At 34.2% G+C, this 23,304-nt stretch overlaps 1 protein-coding gene across 1 annotated transcript in view; it reads left to right on the top strand.

Annotated features, from left to right (window-relative positions):
- The window catches only part of LOC129220445 (chitin synthase chs-2-like), a 66,864-nt gene that overhangs the window by 30,413 nt on the left and 13,147 nt on the right, over window positions 1–23,304 (top strand). The window contains 7 exon segments of the mRNA XM_054854865.1: window positions 7,669–7,822; window positions 8,754–8,964; window positions 12,711–12,911; window positions 14,375–14,769; window positions 15,635–15,799; window positions 20,361–20,577; window positions 22,731–23,048. Coding sequence (XP_054710840.1) covers window positions 7,669–7,822; window positions 8,754–8,964; window positions 12,711–12,911; window positions 14,375–14,769; window positions 15,635–15,799; window positions 20,361–20,577; window positions 22,731–23,048 — 1,661 coding nt within the window.

Below are 23,304 nucleotides of genomic sequence, written 5' to 3'. Positions count from 1 at the left end.
TTCTGCGTGATACTGTGTTGTTTGATAGCGGAACCAGGTAAATTTTTTTTGCTGACTTTTCTCCCAGCATACACTTAACAATATCTTTAGCACACGGTCCAATTAAATTTTCTGCAATTGTATGTGGCTGTCCAGATCTTGCAATTCTATAACTGACTCGATATGAAGCTTCAAGGGCCATTTTACTATCTTCGTTGGATTCTAACAGGAACGTAGAGACGCTACACTTTTTATTATATTCCAATTTTCTTTTAAAATATTCGATAGGTTTGTCCTTGTGTGTCGGATGCTTTGTTTCGAGGTGTCTTCTCAGAAGTGACGGTTTCAAACTACTAGAACTTCGTTGCAGAGAAGACAAAGCGGTCTAGGTTCAGACTCTTCTCCAGTAAAATAAAAGCCCATTTGTAAAGTCACTGACATATTTTCGCTTTTTTCCTTTTTTCTCCCCTAGTTCACTTTTCTGTTTAGTCGGGGCAGGCGGCAGTTCATTACAGCTATCTATTTCAATATCCTGTGTTGATTCGAAAGTTACTGCTGATATTGAGGGTTGATCGATTGACTGCTTGTCCATTTGTCGCTCAACCAAACTACCAGTTTTCAACCATCGATCCATAACAGCAGAAAGTTATTAAATCATAAAAATTACCAACACGATTATAACTTCACAAACAGGGTAGCAAGTTCACGTAGCAAAACCAATTGCAAACAAAATCACTTGTTTTCAAGCATCTCTAAAGTATCTCTAAATACGTCTGTTAACAAATATTTCCCCAGAACTATGAGCATGCTCATGTTATATATTTTTGAAAACGAACAGATGGGTAAAATCCAGTAATAAATTTTAAGTTTGGAGCCTTTTGCTGTCATGTCTGCTATTCGATGACTGAATTCGACGGAAATTCCTGAGTTATATTTCAACCAGATTAGAAATAATACCCCTATGATGCATTGTTTGAGAATTCTTTATTTTTTTCGACATATGTATATTATGTATATTGTTTGATTGACTCCACGCGATGGCGCCTTTTTAAGGTCATCGTGATCACCGCCACAGCTTAATACAACGTTTCTGCATGGCGCCTCGCAATAAAGAAGGAAGGATATCTCTTTTTGTTGTCTATCGGAAAAAAAATGAGAAAATTTCTTTTTAACCAAGATTATAAAACCGCTGAAAGATTTTTTTTTTTTTTTTGAGCTTAATACGGCGCGTTTTCAAATTAAAAAAAAAAATTAGTAACTATGTGTGCAAATTGAATATTTTATAATTTTTTACCAAACTAGGAAAAAACCGCCATTGCACCGAAATTTTCGCGAACCCCCTTCCTGCACCTCGCGAACCCCTGGGGGTTCGCGAACCACCGGTTGGGAACCTCTGGTTTAGATCTCTTCCTTGTACCAAAGCGATATAACTTTATACATTCAGCAATGGCATAATTTCCGTAAAATAGCCGCAATCTACTTTTAGCAATAGCAAAAAAATGCTGAATGTTTTAAACTGAAAACTTTTTTTTTTCCATATAAAAGTCTATACCCAGTAGTTTTTCATCGAAATGCAGTACTGTTTTAGATCACACGTTTTTCAAATGTTAATTTCAAGACTAGGGAGTGGACGAATTGATTATTCAACAGTTAAAGAAATTTCAACAATTGAATGATCAACAGGGGAATAAATATATGCTTGTGAATAAAAAGCTCAAAAATAAATAAATAAATAAGTAACAAACGAATTGGTGAATAGAAGCATCTAGAAGCAAAGGGGTGAAAATGTGTCAACATTAAAAATTTCGAGATAACTAGTCCAAATAGTAGGAGAAACTCTCCTCTGTTTAGGGCAAGAGATGGTACTAGTGGCCCAGGTGCTGCTATGCAGCATGAAGATTTAGAAAACACTTTTCAATAAAAGCCTACCTATGGTTTGAACTTAGCACGTGTTAAAATTGTTCCCTTGACAAAAAAAAAAAAAAAAAAAAAAAAAAAAAAAAAAAGCCCCAAAAATTTTGAATCTTTTTCATGACAATTTTTGACTCTTATGGCAAGCTAATGGTTTATCAACAAAACGTGTGAAAGAAATTCCAACTCTTGAAATGGCTCGAAGTTGAATTAAAATTTGCATGTTGTTTTTTACCACGCTAGCGCATGGTATTTGTAAATAGCAAATGAAGTTTTTAAAAATGTTAGTTAATTTTTCTTCAGTTTTTGTAATTTACTATTTTTGCCTGTACTTTGCTTCATCGATGCTGTCTTACTGTTCAAGCTTTTTCTCAACTGGCAGCTACATAAATGCGATTTTTTTCTTTCTAGCATTTGTTTATGTATATGATATGACGAAAGACCGAAATTGGAAAGTGTTGACTTTTACCGGTGATTCGCCGGAAATATTCAGCCTTTGGTGTGTGAATGATGATGTTCATCGGTTTATGTCGACATTAACCAGATTTCGGACTTTTACAGCTACACATGCACATGAAAAAAAAAGCAAAAACTTCATTTTTAAAAAAATTTGCAACAATGTTAAAAACGCACAAATAGGAAATAGAACTGGCGACATTTTTTTCTGCGTTGCATGGAAATTTAAAAATTTAAAAACTTCCAATGCAAAATAGAAAAACAAAAATTTTTAATAAAGACATCTGGCTAAAGATTGATTAAATTTCTTATTAGCTTCAATTTTGTTTTAAAATATCGATATAGATTTGTGAATAAATTTTAATCAATAGTTCATAATTGTCGCGTCTCAATTTTTCGTGTATAAACCGAGTTTTCGTTGAAACAGGTACTTGTTATAAGCGATATCGTTCTTTGAAATGATCATATTCTCACCATTGCATCTGCTGTTTACATTCTACGGAATCCTTCTCATAATATTATTACTTCCTGCAACTGCAGTCTTGTAAAAACGAGAAAAAAACTGCGGTATGCCGGTGTCGAATAAAAACAACTAAAACCTCGCTAGAGTGGTTCTTCGTGACCCACTTTTACCGTCGGGAAAATAGAAAACGAAAACGGACTAACCGAGTCTTTCTAAAACAATTTTTTTCTCTACCTTTTTTCCCTTTCTATAACCGTTTTTATCTAGGTCGCAGCTTGAATCTAGTCAAACGGGTCCAAAAGCCATGGCAGTAAAATCTGTTTTAATTTTGTTTTCTGGAGGAAAAATTCCATTCGTGTTCAAGTTCCCTTTGACCAACGCCCCTGAAAGGACGTATGATAACAACAAAGCAGTTTTAAAATAACATTTTCTTCCCACCTCGCCCTTTTCTTGGGTGGGTCTGCCAACAATGAGTCGTTACAGATTGATTATTCCTTGCCCCAGGAAGTTTTTTTCAATCACTGTTCGATTGCTAATTGTTTGTTTGTATTGGAATGGATTTTTCATGCTTGGCTTAAGGAATCACTTTCACCTAGTTCCAGTTTTGGTGCTGTGATGTATATTGTTATCGCTATTGTTTTATGCAATGGATTTGTGAGGATAAAAAAAAAGTGGATGTCCCAAAAAAGTAGAATGTGAGTACTCTACTGCAATGTGAGAAAAAGTAAAATCATTTATAAGCAAAACAATTTACACTTAAAAGTTTGAACTTTCGCAAGTATAAGAATGTGTTGTTTGCATAAAGTAGAAGTCCCCCCCCCCACCATGAATGATGGAGCACCCCTTCATTACCGCAGAGTATCCTCAAAGAACAAAAAATTCAAAAAAAAAAAAAAAAAACCTTAAAAGTTTAATGGCGCAGTCTACACCATGACAGCCCCTCTTACCCCGTAGTGAGCACCCTTATTCCATACAGCCTTGAAAATACTTTCGCACTTGGTCGGATTCCCTTTTTTAATGCATCGATTAGACGTGATTTTAATGAATTCATTTCTTTATAAATCTTGTGCATTTATCAATCATCTTTTTCATGATGAAATATTTTATTCCACGAAGAATTTTCCAGTTTTAAATGCTTCAAAATGCTCCTGATTTTAGAACAGTAAAGCAAGTCCATGCTATAAATGAAGTACAACGCATCTTGAAATTTTTAGTGCGAGTTCGCCGCACACACACACAAGCTGGAAAATGTACGAACTTACTCCTAACGCCTGACGCACACATACATACATGCGAACAGAACAAAGCGTTCGTAACATGTAGTACAACACATGCTACAAATTTATACACTTTATGTATCAATTCTATATTGATTCTATTTATTCTAATTTTTTCATTGACACTTAAAAATTTAAATCAGCAATATCAATTTTGCCTTTCGTATAACCCTATGTATACTACGCCCATATCAGGTCATGAAGTCTGACCCGAGAACCACACACAGAGAAAGTTATTTTTTTCTGTTTTCACTCTTCTAAAAGTTACATGTAAGGGTTGTGCCGTACCACGCCTTTTTTAGAAGCTTATTTGGGTTGATCCGTAACTCCTTGGTAATTCTTTTGCTTGTAACCCTATTATGGTTTTTTTCTTTGTTTCTTTTTCTTCAAATTAAAACCTTACTGAAGTGTGATTTGAGTCGTTATACTATAAAATATCGTGTCTTGATGCAATACTACAAGAAGATGAATTTAAGAAACAATACATGCACGAAAATGCAAGAATATAATACTAGTGTCATAAAAACAGCTATGCTTCTTAGAGTAAGTTAATTGTACTTACTTCAGTCGATTGTCTGATTTTCCGCTGAGAAACTTTGTAAAGAAAAAGTAATGTAATTCACAACTCCAATAAACAACAGGGGGCGCTGCAGCCACTGTCTGATGGCTGATGAAAACGGTAAAACAGCAGCCACTGTATAATGGCGGATGAAAACGGTAAAACAGCAGCCACTGTCTAATGGCGGATGAGAGAGGTAAAACAAACAAATGCCGTAACTTATAACTTGCTTTGACGCTTAGTGAATGACAGTAATTTTCCATCGTGTTTGTGGGAAGCTTTCTTTTCTATTCTTCTGAAATTACATTACACCATAAACTGTCTGAAGCCTGTAATTTACCCCAAAGAAAACACATGGAATGAAATGTTTTGCCTTTTTCTTTAGTATTGGTAATCACCGCAAGGTAGCGTATCCGAGATCTGGAGTTGCGAATAACAAAGTAACATATTTTTCACAATATATTATTAAGCAGCACTGCCGTCATATAGCAAAATAACAAATGAAAGAGTTTCATAATGTTTTTTCCAACACGATTTCTCTATGTACATTTTTTTAATCTATTCATCTGAGACTTGGATTATTATTGAAGAAATGGTGTAGCTTTTTTACGTTTCGACAGATAGTAGAAACAACAGTTCTGACCCCTTCAGATCAAAGGCACCCCTCCCTTCAAATTCTACGCAGACCCTCAAGAACGAAACGCTCCTAAAACTGAAAAGACCTTTAAAAACAACACATCTAAAGATTTACATGCAGTCTCGGTAATCCTAGTGGAAGTTAGTTCCCGTTCGATGAATGAAAAAAAAAATTGTTTGCTTATTCTGTTTATTTTCCAAATAAAATGTGTTTTAAACTATTCTTGCAAACTATAAATCGCCATTTTTTAAAATCTGAAATCAAATAGCTTCTCATTTCTTTGAATTAGTCAAATAGTATAAGGAATGCAACAAGATGTCTCAAAAATCATGTCTCTATGACCTTTTTCCATTTCTCGAAAACCAGTTTACTATAATCAGTAATGCCCGACCTACGGCCCACGAACCAAATGTGACTCCCGAAGCTGATGCATGTTGCCAGTTTTTCTGTTCAATATTACGAATCGAAAACTATGACCTGGAAACTTCTAAAACAACTAATCAATTTCATTCAGTATTAAGAATGATGAACTGCAAATTGGGAGCGAAATGGCCAGAAATCCGTTGAGAGACAGATGGAAACTTCGCATTTATAAAATGGGGTCGTTTCCGAAATTTTAAAAGTATTTTTTTTTTCTGAAAGAACACGCTTAAATACATAGGATTTGCCCAATTTTTCAATGATTTGACAAAGTTTATTATTTTTTAGAAATTATTTTAATCGGTGCGCAGATTCTATTTCCTTTTTTACGCTTCTGCACATGACATCACAAGTGATGAAATGCCATTCACTGATGCCATTAGCGCTGAGCGCACACAATATTTAATTCGCTTCTTTACTCACATGTATTGCCAACGACATGGTTGACAGCAAGCGTAGAGCGCAATATTTATTTCGCTTCTGAATTATCATAGGCTGTAAACGCGGCGGATAGCAAGCGTAAGCATTCAGCACTCCAGTGAAGTATGAGCAAAGTTCATCACTTGTGACGTTATAAAAATCACGCCTTGTTTGAAAAATTGATCAGTTAAAGAAAAATGATTAAAAGCTTAACTTTTTGAAAATAAAAGATTTTTCTCGTTCCGTGTTTTTTTTTTTTTTTTTTTTGCTCATTCTATCAACTTCATAGTGACTAAAAGTAGTACTTTTGACTGATGTAAACAACCCCATTATCATATAGTATTGATGACAACAGTTCTTGGTTTGTAATTTTCTTCCATTATCGTGCTTTCAAATGTTATCTAGGGAAAAATTTCCAAATGAAACCCCATAGTGTGCCGAATGATGATAATTTTGCCGAATGAAGCTCCAAATTTCGCCAAAAGATGATATTTACCAAAATTTACTGAATTAGGAAAATTTTGGGCTGTCATATTCACTTTCCTTGACTTCTCACCGGTACGCCCCGGAGATTCGGCCCTGAACGCCTGAACGTACAGTCACATCCCGTAACACGTACAAATCATTATTATTTTTTAATTGCAAAAACTTTTTTAAGCAAGTGGATGCTTTGTATGTCGCCACATAATGGTTCCTTATATTCAAATAAATATAAATTGAAAGGGAAAGTTTAAAAATCTATTTGATTGATTCTATTGGGTTAAATGGCGTAAGAGCCTTCATAGGTTGTACGGCGCTTTAAAACTCTGGGAATGAAGTGCAAATATATATGTTAAGATGTCACGCCCGTGCAGATAGATTGACAAACCTCTTAAAAACAGCGTCCAGTAAAGTATGTTACATTTCCTCTTAAATTCATACTTTTAATTTTAATTATTTTTTTTAATGATTTGATTGAACGAATTGAACTTTTAGTTAAGATTGGAGTATACTTTTTAACCAGAGTTTGTATGGAAACGTTATATTAAATATACTTTTTCACTTAGTCGTTTGTTTTAATTCTATTTTTGTTAATGCATCAGTGTTATATTGCAACGAACGTAAAACACATGTTCTTTTCCGCAAACAAGTGCAAATAATTTAGTGGTTCGAGTGCATGCAAAAAGCACTTAAAACCTAGGTTCAAAACTTGGAGAGGAGTTTTTTTTTTATGAAGTGCAGATTGTTTGAAAACAAAATGCTTCCTGAAGAAAGAAAATTGTTTGGAGCGTATAATCATACTAACTCGATTTAGAAAACAACTATTTAGAAATAAGGATGTCTAACTTTCAGTTCCTCTTCAAGAACATTGAGTTAACTCTTTTAGTTTATTATTTTGAAATTGATATTATTTTTGCATATTTCGAGAGAAAATGTATTAGAATATATTTTTTGCATTTTAGATGAAAGTATGATATTTTATATAAAGACGTTTTCATGGGTTCGTTATTTCATGCATAGTTTTGTTTATTTTTCCTATTATTTTTATTATTTTTCATTTATTTAGTAACGTACATCAATGTAATATTAAACTGAAGCCGCCAAAGAAGATTCCGACTCCCTATGGAGGTAAACTGCTATGGACTATGCCGGGGAAGAATAAACTTGTTGCTCACCTGAAAGATAAAATCAAAATCAGACATCGAAAGAGATGGAGTCAGGTACATTTAGTTCAAAAATATTATTACTATGTTTTATTTTCTTTCTTATTGCAATGAATGGAAAATTTTCTTTTCTTTTTTTTTTTAACATTTGTTCTGTTTTCTATTGTTTAGATTTTTTTTCAAATGTTCCGGATAAGTTCATTACATACTCAGTCACACATAAAAATAATTTAAAATTGGAAAAACAATCAGCCGTAATGACGCATAATGATAAAAAACTAAAGAAATCTATTTGTCCCTTTCATCTTCACGTAGGGGTTGAATTGGTCACTGATGCAAAGAAGGGGACACTGTTTCAAAGCAAAAAATATCTACGAACTAATTACTTTTATTTATATGGTGAACATCAACATGAATAAGTGACATATACTAATACTACAGCACAAAATAATATTTGGCGCAGAAAACAAAGGGGGATTCAAGATATTTTTCAGCAGTATCTCTGCATTGTACTAAGTGAGAGATATATGTTCCATATTTAAAATCTTATTACTGTATAAATAATAGGGCCTCCAGGATTTTTATAACGTCTTAAAATGACCGAAATACTATAACTACAAACTGTTTTATTAAGTACTTAGTTTTTAATGAATAAAAATAAGTTTCACTTCAAAGTAACAAATTGCTTGAAAATCTCAGAGAATAAAATATTTCTGATGAAACACCTATCAATCTAAATAAATATGGAAAAAACCATATCTGTGAGGGGAAAAAGGTTTGAATTGTGAAAGATTTTGGAAGTAATGGAGCATTAAGTTACCGCTTTTAAGCCCGGTATATTGCACGTATCTTTAAAGTGTATCTATGAATAAAAAATAACTTTTTTGAATGCCTCAATAAATTTGAAAGTTTTAGGTCTTTTGCTGATAAACATTATCTCAAGCTGGCTAGTGCAGATTTAATGCCATCAGTTTTTAAAAACTTTCAGGTAATGTACATGTACTATTTGCTGGGTCATCGACTTATGGAGTTGCCCGTGGATGTGAACCGCAAAGCAACAATGGCCGAAAACACTTTCATTCTCGCTTTGGACGGAGATATCAATTTCAGACCCCACGCAGTGCAACTTCTGGTTGATCTTATGAAGAAAAACCGGAATCTCGGAGCTGCATGTGGCCGGATCCATCCTGTTGGAACAGGTAATATGGGCTTAGTTCGCTTTTAAATTATTTGAAACTTTGTATAATTTTCGAATATTGACTCGTATGAGAAACAAAAAAACCTGAAGCAAAGTTCAAGTAACTAAACAAAGACAGACATCGCGATGGATTGAAATAAATATCTTGAGCAAAGTCAAAACGCGCCGATGTCTTTAAAATTTTTAAATCGGATTCAACCATTCCATTCTTGAATGAATTATTAGTAGACACCGTCTGACCGTTTATTGATATTTATTTTCTTTTTCTAAGATGCTGCCTTTTTAAAAATGATTTTTCGTGATTCTTGTTTCTTGGATGTTTTGAAAATGGAAGAGTGAAAGAAGACATTAGTTTAGTTAATGAGTTTGAGGAAATTGGCTTTAAAATTTTGAGTTTTTCTTTTTGTCTTCATACTTCACGCAGAATTATCCCATTTCCTATTATATACCGTAATGTTTATGTGGTTAATTAACAATTTTGCTCACTTAAATTTTTATTTCTTTCTTGTAAAGCAAGGAACTGGTTGTCAATGATAGACAGCTGAAATGTTTTATTTCCCGTATGCTACATATGTCTTTTCTTTGTGGAAAGAATATTTTTCGGCTCATGCTGAATCGCATTACAACAAAAATTAGAAAAATAACCTGTGCTGAAGTAATTGTGTTGGTGTAGACGCAGTTGCATCAATTATTCGCTGGCACTTAAAAAAAAAAATAAATAAAAAAAAATAATTTGAATTCTTAAATTTTGAATTCAAATTATGTTTTTCGCAATCACGAGTTGCGACAGGACCCTACTCATTGGTTACTACTCTACTCACTTGTTTCTAGCCACGGCTCCTGTCCCTCCAAGTCTACCCTCCTGTTGAACGGAGACGTGTGTATTAGTTGTGCATGTGTAGGCTTTTGTGTGTGCGTAGACCTGTCTGTATGCACGTTGGCGTATGTGTGTGAGTGCGTATGTGTATGAGCGTGCGTGTGTCTAGGACATGGACACCACCGACCAGGAGTGGCTACCGGAGGACGGAGCCGCGCCAGCAGGTGACGGTGGTGGTTGAAAAGGCACGGAACATCAAAGACGGTCAAATGAGAACAATAAGCAATCGTGATTGCTCAAAAAAAATCGATCAGCAAAGACACAATTACACTTTCCTTTCCTGAATTCACTTTAAAAAACTTTTTTACTTTGTTCGTTTTTATTTTTAAGTAATGGAAAAAATAATGAAACAAATTTCAATTCTTTTCAAGAGCCTATAACAGCAAAAATGGCATTTGTTAAACATGTTACCATTCATATCGCAGTGCGTATTATGTACGAGAGTAAAATTTCCAATTTCTAATTTTAGCCAGAAATCAAACAAACTTAAGTACCTACTTTTTGCCACTTGTATGAAATATTGAATGTATTTCTTGAAACTTTCCACAATAAAACCAACGATTCTTGTCTTGCAGGACATTTAAATTCATTTATATCACAAAATAAGCAATTGTAAAGTTTGACCCCTTTAAGATTTATTCAATGACTTATGCAGGCCCGGATCTATGAATTTTGGGTGCCCCTGCAACAAAAGCTGTAGGGCCCTTCCCCAGAGGCTAACAGTGTATATTTGTTATTTTAATAAGTCTTAGTGCTAGCTTTTTTCAATTTTATGAGCCGTTGGGCTTCTTAAGGATTCCCCCCCCCCCACACTGCGAGGTCTGCGGGTACCCAGATTCGGGCCTGAACTTATGGTTATTTTTTTTCCAATTAAATTGATATTTTTCGACAAATGAATGTCCTTTCGTTTCATGCAGTCAGCTCATTTGCATTTTGTTTTCAGAACAGAAAAACATAATAATAAACCTGCTTTCAGAAGATATTTCTAAGCACTTAAAATATACATAACTTTCCTAGTTTTTTAGCCCAAGACTAAGAAAAAAAATATTCCATTTACATAATGATCTAACCTACATGGGTCTCATCGCTATGCGGAAGAGCGTTAACCTCACCCATAGCTGCAGAAATTAAGTTTTCTTCAGAAAGTGCGTGGTTCATCAAACAGCAGTAGGTGGCAAATCAGGCTTTTCCAATGTCAATTGCCTCGATAACGAACAGCAACTTGTTAATATTCTGCGAACTGCTAAAAACAAATTAAGAGGACGCTGAGCTTCTCAGAAGTTGAAGTTCTTAAAGATTGTGTGTAGAATTTGTTACTCAGATTCCAGATAAGACAGATTTGGTTCAAGTGGAGCAAAATATCAAGTCAAATCCCGTTTTAACGAAGTCCAAGGGTACAAGGTTCCAGCGAAATTCTTTCGCTGTAACGAAATTTCGTTGCATCAACATTGGCAATGTTTGCATTATTTCTATGTAACCTGAATAGAGGATTATACCAACGTTTTCGCTAAAACGAAATTTTCCCTGTAACGAGCAACGGGATTGGACTGAGCATGGTCCGGAATTCTTTTTGTAGAAAAAGGATAGAGTTACGTGAAATTTAGGTCATTTATTATTGATTAGAAAAAGAATAGTTGACAAAATTAGATTTTTAATTTCATCTCTGAAGCTCGATTAATACTGTAAGAGATTCAGTTAGTATTTTTTTAGTTAGTTGAAATCTGTGGCTTATAAGGATTCGTTTAATATATTAGAGTTTTCCTCGATACGGGATATGTCTATCTTTTATTTTAGGTCTCTGCACGAATTCGGTTCAAATTTCCGAGTTAACTAAAAGACTATTACAGGCTTTTACGAACTGGGCCGGATCTCCTTTTTTCTTAATTTTGTCTCTGTCTGAATATATTTTTTTTTCTGACATGACTTATAGTTACCGTAAAATGGGGTGAATTGGACATTTTTCAACTTAGAACATAAATAAAAGTAATTAAAGATTTTTAAAAATGAATATCTTGTCTAGAAGCACCGGTTTTGTTTTGTTTTTTCAATTTTAAGCAAAAACAAAATGTTTTGAACAGTTGGAGGCTGGCGAGCGAAACGAGCAAAGGTCGCAGCCCCCTTGTGCTGTGATTTGGATCTGCGTAGCCTTCACAATGTTCCCATTTTAGGTTTGACCCGACTATAGCTTAGTGAGTTAGTTTGCTTAGCTGCGTGCAGTTATAAGATTGTTTTGGAATAATTTCAAAAGTTGGAAATATTTTGATCAGATGTCACAGTAGACTAGCATTAATGGTTTGTTGGACCGGAGGTAGTTATAACAACTATTGCAGAGTGTGAATAAAAAATGCAATAATATCGCATTTTTGGATTTAAAAAATTTACTCTGCCTACCTGGCTGATTTTCACTGTGGATTTTACCTGAGGGTTTTTTTTTTTTTTCCGAATCGGAAATTATATTTTCCCCTAAGGGTTATTTTACATGGCCTTTTAGAATTTTAATTTAACTTAATTTTATTGTTTTTGAGCTTTCAGCTGTTTTGTTTTACATTTGTACGTTTTAAAGGTGTTATACACATTGGTTGTTATTTTGAACTTGATATTTTTAATTTACAGTTGTTTAGTGCAGGTCTTCTGCTTTTCGAACAGCAATACAACATGAGATAATTTTTTCGTAATGAGCCGCGTAGATTTCTGATCTTGTGTTCAAACCTGCTGCTCAACTAGTACTTTATTTTTTTAATGACATTGAGTGCCGCAAAGTGTTCATCCTAATTCACATTTTTATGCATTCATACTGCTTCGTTCATAAGTGTACTCTTCGACCTTTTTTAGAGATTCGAAAAATACAAACATATCTTCTCTTTCTTTAGGTCCAATGGTATGGTACCAGAAATTCGAGTACGCCATCGGTCATTGGCTGCAAAAAGCGACGGAACATATGATTGGATGCGTGCTTTGTAGTCCCGGTTGCTTTTCTTTATTCAGAGCCAAATCACTCATGGACGACAACGTCATGAAGAGGTACACGACCACTTCTGACGAGGCTTTGCACTACGTACAGTACGATCAAGGTTAGTAAACTCGCTATTTCTTTTGAGAAGTTCTTGGCGCATCAAACTCTTCGTCGCATAAAGGAACTACAAAAAGAAGACAATCGTATAGTCTACTACAAGGTACACCGACATCTCGGTTATGACGTCCAGAGATTGCAGTTTGGCCTTTGTTTTGGACTATCCACAACCGAGGCAAATGACCTGTCATTGTCCGCACCATGCTGGTGTACCAAATTAATTTTTGCTACCATTGTGAAAGTAATCTCAGCTCCAATGTGAGGACATCTGCTTCCGGCATAGTAATGGCTATTCCAAACTGATGACCCAGAAGAAAGGCTTGACTGCTGTCTCTGGACACCATAACCCGACTATCGGTATATGCTTGTTGTTCAACCTCAGTCCCGGCTTGGGGTGGTGAATTACCCCTTAGAATATCATTCAGTTATTCTAATATTGCTCAGGTAACAAGATTATTTATGTTTGGTTCAAAGAGGAGACAGCTTTTTTTTTGTTTGTTTGGTGCACCAACCCCCAACGTGACGGTTATTGGCAAAATAAACCCGCTTTCTCCAACCGTATTTTAACAGATGGAATCATTTTATCCCCCTCATATCGGAAGTGATCTTCTCAAAGCCAGACAGCAGACGAAACAAATCTGAAAAACAGAAAAATAACATCGAATTAAATAAATAAATTTTTTTTGTAGCTCTTTAAATTTGCTTCCAGGTTTCATTTCATAAAATTCAGGTTGCATCAATCTGGCAACCGAATCAACACGTGCTTAGAACATCAAGAAAAAGAGAAACCCTTTGCAGCACATTTAATTAACAAAATTGATTGAATTTGCAACGAGTTTTTAAATTTAAGGGGGAAAATGAAAAAACTTTGCTTGCGTAAAGCAGTTTCTTCGTATGTCATCATGCTTTTTCTGGAATACAAAAAATGAAAAAGGTACGGAAGAAATAAACGATTTTTTTCTAAAAATAAAAATAACAACGTAAAACAAATACAAATCTGCAAAACATTGTAGACACTACATGCAATAAACCAAACAGCCCGGTTATCATAAGGACTGCAGTTTCGTTCTTATTAGAACTCATCAGTCTGGATTAGTGAATAACCGAGCCAGAGGCAGATAGATGTAATCTCATTGAAGCTGAAACTGCCAACAAACTGGTATATAAAGCAAATTTATTTCACCAGTGAGTGTCCACAGCATGGTGTGGTTCAACTCGTGAATTAATGGCAAAGCTAGCGTATTTAGCAGTAAGTTACCGCCCTTAAGCCAGGGCTAAGGCAAAGTTCTAATAAAAACGAAAGTGTAGACTCTGCATGTGATACCCGGACTGTCTGATACGTGGCATGTAGTTTTGCTTTAGAGGCGGTAACTTACAGCTAAATATTGTTCTTTATTTGCTTTAACATTGCAAAATAAGAAGAAGTACTTATTTTATGCTCAAAAATTACTTTTTGTTATCTAGGGGAGGACCGATGGTTGTGCACGCTGCTGCTTCAAAGGGGTTATCGAGTAGAGTACAGTGCTGCGTCTGATGCTTACACTCACTGCCCCGAGGGATTTGGCGAGTTCTACACTCAAAGAAGAAGATGGGCTCCCTCCACAATGGCAAACATCATGGATCTTCTTGGCGACTACAAAGCCACTATAGCCATAAACGACAACATCTCTTTCCCTTACATCATCTACCAGGGTATGTTGATGGTGGGCACTGTCCTCGGCCCGGGTACGATCTTCCTCATGTTGGTCGGAGCGATGGTGGCTGCTTTTAAGATTTCCAACTGGTATTCTTTCTACTACAACATAGTACCGATTCTCGTATTCATGGCTGTTTGCTTCATTTTCAAGAATGACATTCAGGTAACTGGTTAAATAAATTTTTTAAACTCTTATATTTATTCAAATTTCCTCTCAGTATTAGATCCAATCTTTTCCTTCTGAGTTGTCTTTCATAAGAAGCGCATTGTTCCAGTCAATCATCTTCTCCTCAAAAAGAAAAGATTTTTTTTAACCTGTAAAATCTTCTTTTTATTGGATTTGATTGTGACATGCTGAAGGGAAGTGCCTCACGATTGCGTTTAATTATTTAAATAAGTTTTCTGCCAGCTTCAGTCGCTTGAAATGAAGTACTAATCAAACCCACACATAGGTAAAACGATTTTGAGAATTCACAAAAACTATTTATATTACGGAAAAGTGTATTTATTTTGATTGGTTTAGTCTCATTAATATTTTTCAGAGAAATCTTTCAAATTTAGGAATACCAATAAATCTGCTATTAAAAAATTAGGATATGTCTTCAATTGATTGATTATGTTGAACATATTGTTCCTTGATTAAAATCATAATGAACATGTTTGTTTTGAACGAATTAAGAGCCAATAGAAACATTCACAGAAGTCCATCATAATCTTAATAGCTAATAGCATAGAGCTTGAAAGTGTTTTTTGATAGAAACAAGCCTATGGACATGTTCTTGTTTGATTTAGGACGCTAAGTTTTAAAACAGATTTTAAATATGACATGATTTTCTTCTGCCAAAACTAACGATACAGTGTTGCAGGAATCATCTTGTAATATTTGAATCAGCTGCTAACTCAATTTTTGTTGAAACTGGACCATGTGCGGCTTTAATTACTACCTCCTCAATTTTCAAATCGACTGTATAATAAAAGTTTTACTGTTGTTGTTACTAATAATGAAGAAATTCTACTTTTTCACGCAGATTCTGGTTGCACAAGTCATGAGTACAGCATATGCTTTGTTCATGATGGCTGTCCTGGTGGGTACTTCCATACAACTTTCTGAAGACGGCATTGGTTCACCTTCGGCAATTTTCCTTATAGCACTATCGGGAAGTTTCTTCACTGCTGCGGTTTTGCACCCTCAAGTAAGTCGATTACAAGACGAATTTGAATTTCCTTTAAGAAATGTAAAAAACGCCCCGGTTAGCAGCAGATTTAGGGGAAATTCATGTAGATATAAAAACACTGTAATTTTGCTCACCGTGAACTCGACGTTTCTCGCTTGTCTAAAATTATTAGATCATTTTTTTCAAGGCAAGTAATAACTGTTTTTCGATCACATTAAGCTCACTGATCTTTCAGGTTTTTGTTTTCTAATTTTATGCTAGTAAGAGTTTTTTTCTACATTTTTAAATTGTTTAGTATAATAACCAGCGGTTTATTTCATAAAATATAAGTGCAATAAAATGCATTTTACGGACACTTTTTAAACAATGTTGGAGAAGTTGCATTCTGAAACACTTTGTCCAAAGTGCAGCATGTTTGCTCATGATGTAGAAATAATTACATAACTACTAAACTTACTTTATTGAAAAAAAAAATATAGATAAAAAAATATATTTCAAAAGATTGATGATAGAAGAAGAAAAGGATGAATGTGTGTTTAATCTATATCCAAAATGTCGCAATGTGCCGGAAGAAGTAAAAAATAAAAAAATAAATAAATGATAATAAAAATATATAATAAGCATTAACAGAACTAAAAATTAGGAAATAAGTGTGGGTATGTTTGTCTGTCTGTCTTTCTTAAACTATTTTTGAGAGGCGTTCGAAATCGAGCAAAATTTTTTGTTCTAAAGGCGGGTTCCCGTTTAATTTTACTTTGATTTTTAAATTCCAAGTTTGATTTTGCATTTGAAAAATCTGTTAATTTTTGTAATATTCAAAAAAATAAAATAAAATAAAATAAAAATAAATAAAATAAAATAAAAAAAATAAAAATAAAAAAATAAATTTTTTACAACTTCTGATTTAACGGCGAATTTGCTTCGGATACATTTAAACCAGAAAGAAATTTTAATGAAGATCCTCTAGATAATTTTTATGTTTATTAATTAATCGGGGCATCTTGGTTGTACTGCAAATTTTAGTTAATGCTTATTGTTTCTCTATGCTGTTATTATTCTTTTTCTTTTTTTTCAAAATTTTTCCTTCTTATGTTTAGTTGTATACATGTAGGGGAAGAGTGGGTACAGTAAAACACGGAAATTTTCAATGACATTTTGTTCTATTGAAATACACAGAAATCGATTTCTTTCAAATGGTAACAATATTTGTGACTGTAATAGGTATTATAAAAATGGGCCTGTAAAAAAACTACGAATTCACACAAGCGAGAAATAAAAATCAAAACGAAATGCAGTTTTGTCTTCTTGTTCTTTCAGTAAGAGAGAACAGTAAGACACACTAAGTAGGAACAGTAAGGCACATATTTTTCTTTATTTAGCGAACGTTAAAAGAGTCAAATTTTATCTAAAAAAATATGAATGATTGTTGTCGTTTGGTTTTGGTATAAGTTATTATGTTTGGTACGAAACTTTTGGTAAGTGTCTTGACTCGCAGTAGTTACGTCTAATACAGGAAAAAAGACAAAATTTCCAGAAAATTTTAACTTCGATGCACAAATGTAATTTTACACCTGTGAAGCATTAATGCTGCAAACTTTCCCAAAATTCAAGCATATGATATTTTTCTCTTGCTATAAATTGTACGAGAACGAAACCATCCTACTCAAGGTTGTTGTTGTCTACAACTAACGAATTCTCTTTTTAAAAGATTCTGGATTGGCGAATTGTTTTAAAATGTCATCTTGTGGTGCGTTCAGAATTTGATGAGGATGGAATGTATTAATCTTTACTAATAATAAAGCTGAAAGTCTCTCTGGATCTCTCTCTGTCAGGATCTCTGCATAGTGCCCACACCGTTCGGTCGATTTTCATGAAATTTGGCACAAAATTAGCTTGTAGCATGGGAATGTGCACCTCGAAGCGATATTTAGAAAATTCGATTTTATTCTATTTCTTTTCCAATTTTAAGAACATTTTAACAAATCATCATAACGTGGGCGAGTAAATTACCAAATTATCATAACTTAGAACCGTAACATGGGCGAGCAATTTGGCGAGAAATTCACCATCCATTATTTCTTATTATACAAGCGAACCAAATGACCTTTTAAGTTTTTATTACGATCAAAGCCGTGCGGGTACCACTAGTAGTATTCAGAACTCCAGCGCTCGAATACGCTACCTTGTGGTGATTTACAAAACTGCCGATGAAACTAAAACATTGCCACGTTGCGTTCCACGTGTGTCTGTTGACGTAAACACAGGCAGTTTGTTCTGAGTATTTATTAACGCAATCGATGAGTCTTAGTTTGCTTTCAGCTATAGAAATTAATTCGTCCCTTAGTAGTATTCTCGAGCTTCTCAAAATAATGTTAGTTTTCCTTATTTCCTTCTAAAATATGAGTTGATTGAAAATGGTGAAAGCGAAAACTGGATTAACAAACTTGGATAACGTTATACAAGGTAAAAAATTTTATTGTTTTGTATGAATTTGTAAGAATATGAGTTTTTTTTAATCTTAAATTAATTTAACTAACCATCTTTTACAGCAGCATTTAGTTGGAATGGACGGTATGCAAAATATTTTCTTGAATATCTTATCGTAGAACAAAATGAAAAATGTTTCACCGAGAAAGAATTTACTTTATTTCTTTTATTCTCAGCTGAAAGGTTTCGCCAAATTTGTTTAGGGTTATAGTTTTAGTATTGTGCGAGCATAGTAGCCTTGGTGAGATTTCGCGTTTTTAGTTAAACCAGTTTTAATTTTTATCATGAGTGGAATAAAATGGTAGTAAGATTACAGAATTCGATAAGTAAAAAGAAATAATAGTCAATAAACTGAAAAGAAAACTGCCACCATATATCCGTGAGAATTTTGTTGATGATTCGCATAACATGACACAATTAAATCGTAGCTCAGAAATTAGAAAGATCGAAACAGAAAAATTTTAAATTAATCGATTCGGGAATCCGAGAGAAATGTAAACAGCTACAAATGCAAAGCAATAAGCACTAGCCAAGCAAGGCAAAGAAGTATCATCTTCTTTCGATAATAATTTGTAATGTCATATTGAATTTTCTAGCATTAATTGTTGTTCTTGTCAGGCCACAATTATTATTTAGTTTTATCAAGAATTGATAGATATCGAATTCAACATCGTGGAAATAGCTGCTTAGAACTACAAACTACGTAGTTTGCATTAATCTTTGACGTTTAGTAATGCTTCTTGAATTCTCATTTCTTTCTACGTGGGCCAGAATATCCACAAGACTTTGAAAATTAATTTAAAAAGAATAAAGCGAAAAATATCATACATACGAACAAAAATCACAACACTTTTAGCATTTTCTTCGTTACCACATGCGTTTGTTTTAGTTTTTAAGTCGGCCATTAGACAGTGACTGCAGTGCCCCCTATAGTTCGTTGGAGTTGCGAACATAAGATAGTATGATAAAAATATGAAGTATCTGCGCACACAACTCAAAACTATCTGCAATCTGCAGGTATGTAAAATAATCTACAATGGGAAAAGCAAAAGTGTGTATTTAAAATTTTTAGTAATGCAAAGTTTATATTGTTTTTAACCATGTATCCATGAAAGCAAGAGATGAACTTTTTCATTAATTTATCTACAGATTTTGAAGATAACCATTGTTTAGTATTGATATTAAATAAAAATTATTGGGCGACGTACATATCTGCAGCAAATGTATCTGCACAGCGGCAAATGTTTCCGCGCAAGGCGTGCGTATGTGCGTCTAAAATATCTAGCGATGATGGGCAAAAAGAAAGCAATAAAGATGAAAAATTGTTTTGTTCGATCAAACTCATGTTTATTTGCCTGTTAACCTTGATTGGAATTATTTTTGCTTTTCTATGTTCCTTTATGTAAGATATAAATTTTAGTCACAAAAATATTTACCATCTAAAATCTGCATTTATTAAGTTCTAGAGGTACCCGCGCGGCTTTGCCTGTGGTAGAAAATTAAAAGATCATTTGGTTCGCCTGTATATTTACAAAACATGGATGATGGACTTCTCGCCAATTTGCTATGTTCATTTGCTCGCCCATGATCGCATATGGTAGTTTGCTCGTCTACGTTATGGTAATTGGCTAGTCCACGTTATGGTAATTTGTTCGTCCACATTATGATAATTGCTCGATAAAATGTCTTAAAATTGGAATAGAAAAAGAACAAAATCGAATTTTTGAAAAATCGTTTCTATGTTCGCATTCCTATGCTACGAACTAATTTTGTGCCAAATTTCATGAAAATTGGCAAAACCGTCTAGGCGCTATGCGCGTAACAGACATCCAGACATCGAGATATCCAGACACCCAGACATACAGACTTTCAGCTTTATCATTAGAAAAGATAATATTGAACCGAATGAACAGCGTTAGTATGGTTAAATAATTGCACTCAATTGCAAATGAATCATGATGTCTATAAATTTGTTTTGATAAAATAGCCCGTGTCACTGATTTGTTTTTAAAAGTTATTGCTTAAATAACGAAATTAAAATGTGTGGTAGGAAATACCGCGTGCATAAATTTGTTTCTTGAAATACTTCTAGGAATTTTGGTGCGTAGTTCCTGGCTTGTTGTACTTCTTGAGCATCCCATCTATGTACCTTTTGCTCATCATTTATTCCCTGGTAAACTTAAACGTAGTCACCTGGGGAACAAGAGAAGTGCAGACGAAGAAGACGAAGAAAGAACTGGAAGAGGAGAAAAAGGAGCAAGAGGAATTGCTGAAGAAGAAGAAAAACCCCGACCTCCTTTCATTCTTAGGTAAAGTACCCACTGTTAAGTTTTTTTTTCACATTTCAAATAAATTTTTAATGAATTGTGAAACAATACTCAATGAAAAAAATGCAGATAAAATAACATTGTTGTTTTATTACATAAATAAAATAAATTCTGATCCTAAAAACTAAAACAAAGTGCAGTCTCCAATATAGCCCTCTTTTTATCTTTCAATGAGGGTATTTTATTTTCTTTAGATGTTTTTAATTTTTAAGAAATAGAATAACTTAAATATACGCAAGCAAGGAAAACATAAATATAAACAAATCGGGTGCTCAAACACATGAGTAGGAGAACGAATTTCATATTACTCAAATTAGTGACTCTCTTTAATCTACAAGTCAGGGCTTTTATTTCTGCAAAACGAGCTGATGTGCGCATCACGTGACTTCCTTTTACTCCAATGTAATGAAAATAGTGCCTCGAAGAAAGCAAAGAAACCCTTTAAATATTTTCACCCCATGTTTGGTGCGAATCGAAGCAAAGAAATCGTTTTATACAGATAAATTTTCCCAATATTGGCAATTTTAATGTGATTCAATGGTTAACTCTCTAAATATGGCCAAATTGAAACCAGATTAAAAAAAAACCCAACCAAATTTGTCTCAAAGTTGACGACAAAACTTGGCGACTTTGTTTGTTAAACTATAACACCACTTGAGTTAGCATTGAAATTAACAATAATTTTCCTCCAAAGAAGGTGTAAAAGAACCCCTTTGGAACATCCGAATGCAATCAAAAAAGGAGGTGCACAACTACACCCCGCTAGGAATCTACGAACCAAATTTCAACTTTCTAGGACATACCGTTTTTGAGTTTTGCGAGATACATACGCATTTGCACACATGCATACGTACGTCAGGAGAAAACTCGTTGTAATTAACTCGGGGATCCTCAAAATGGATATTTCGGGTGTCTATACGTTCTCATGCACATATCCACGTGTGGTCGGGTTGAAAAAAAAAAAAAAAAAACTCAATATTCATTCGGGGGCAAGCAAAATAGAAATTAAGGCCGATTTTTGAGTGAAATTTTTTTTTCACGAATACAATAGTTCCTTTACTACGTAAAAGGAAGTAAAAAGGGCAGAAGCCCTATATTTTTCAGAACATATATTCATGTGCTATTCGTATGAAAATGATCAGAATCCTGACAAGGAAAAAAAAAAGCGAAGTGCAGGAGTTAAGCTGTCCTGTATCCAGGAGAGTACTCTAAGTTTTCAATATCGAAATGTTTGATTTTAAATTTAGCAGACTCAAAGATTATGATTCAGTTTATTTTGGGCTACATAATAAATACACGTTATTTTAATGATATAATGATAAAACTAATGCTTTTAAATTAGCATTAGAAAAGAAAAAATAAGCATATGTTTTTCGGTCGCTTATATTTCGGTTTCGATTAGAATCATAACATTGACAAAAGAACGAACAAAACATAAGAAATACGATACAAAAGATTTCTGAAATGCCGAAATATTGAAAATAAGGAAGACGCAAACACGTAAATATGAGAACCAACGGCAGTCATGGTTATGTTGATAGTGCCACTCCTCGTGGCAGTGTTCTCACTGACAGGTGATGGGAAGTTCTCAGTTTTGTAGCAAGTTACATCACAGATGTAGACATTTCTCTTTAAAAAAAATAACTATTCATCTGTTTTAGAATGGATACATTGATGGGCACCGGAGCGCAATATCGATGAGCTCCGATGCTTACTGTCTAATTTCTAAAATAATGCTCGAAAGAAGTGAGGCAGTTGAGCTTCTGTGAGCTCCCATGCAAATTAAGCCTTGTTTCTCGTTGTTTGAACAGTTCAAGCAATACAATCGGGGTTTGCTTTCTTACCATTTTCTGGTGCAACTTTCCTGTAATTGAAAACATGATCAAACCATCTCGTCCATTATCAGATGATGGTTTTATTGACATAGTTTAATTGCTATTGATAGTTGTTTTTATACATATTGTTCATTATTGCTGACTAGTGGGCTTATTAAGGATCATTAATTTAATCTTAATTTATGTTAACTTAGTACGGATTGGATGGTAACTTAGCTTGCTATGCATCATTAATTTAATCATAATTTTAGAGTAGTTTTGGTTTGGATTAATCAAAGGTATATTTTCCATGCTTTTCAGGTCTCGGAGGCAACGACAATGACGAGGGAAGCATCACATTTAGTCTTGCAAATCTGTTCAGTTGCAAATTCTTCACGTACCCTAAATCCAACGAGGACAAAGTTCATTTGCTGCAAATCGGAGAACAGTTGGAGCAACTCAACAAGAAAATATCGGGACTGGAGAGGCAGTTGGAGTTATCGAGGGTGATCCCCTTCAGGGGAAGGAAGGGATCCGTCAGGTCCGCTTCTGAAGCTGGATTGGGACCCGTGCAAGAGGGAGGAGAGCATATCCCAGACTTCAACTCTGATTCGGAGGGAGAGAACAGCGAAGCCCTTGGTAAAAGTTTTTAGTTACCACCTCTTTTCTTCTACTGAATATTGAAATAGAGTCTATGAAACAGTAACCTTTAATGCCCACGTAGTTATCATAACAATGTCTTGAACTGCAGGCATGTTACGAAAATCTAACAAAAATTTATGAGTAGATAAATGTAAAAAAGTTAACTAACGGAAAACATCAAAGAAAATTAATTTAAGAGTGATAGAGTTTCGCTCGAAAACGAAAGAAATATTTAAGCTTTGCATCTAAATAA

The sequence above is a fragment of the Uloborus diversus genome, chromosome 4, assembly GCF_026930045.1.
Source record: "Uloborus diversus isolate 005 chromosome 4, Udiv.v.3.1, whole genome shotgun sequence".
Lineage (NCBI taxonomy): Eukaryota > Metazoa > Arthropoda > Arachnida > Araneae > Uloboridae > Uloborus > Uloborus diversus.
The sequence above is the reverse complement of the archived record's forward strand: the minus strand, read 5'-3'. Positions and strand labels throughout refer to the sequence as shown.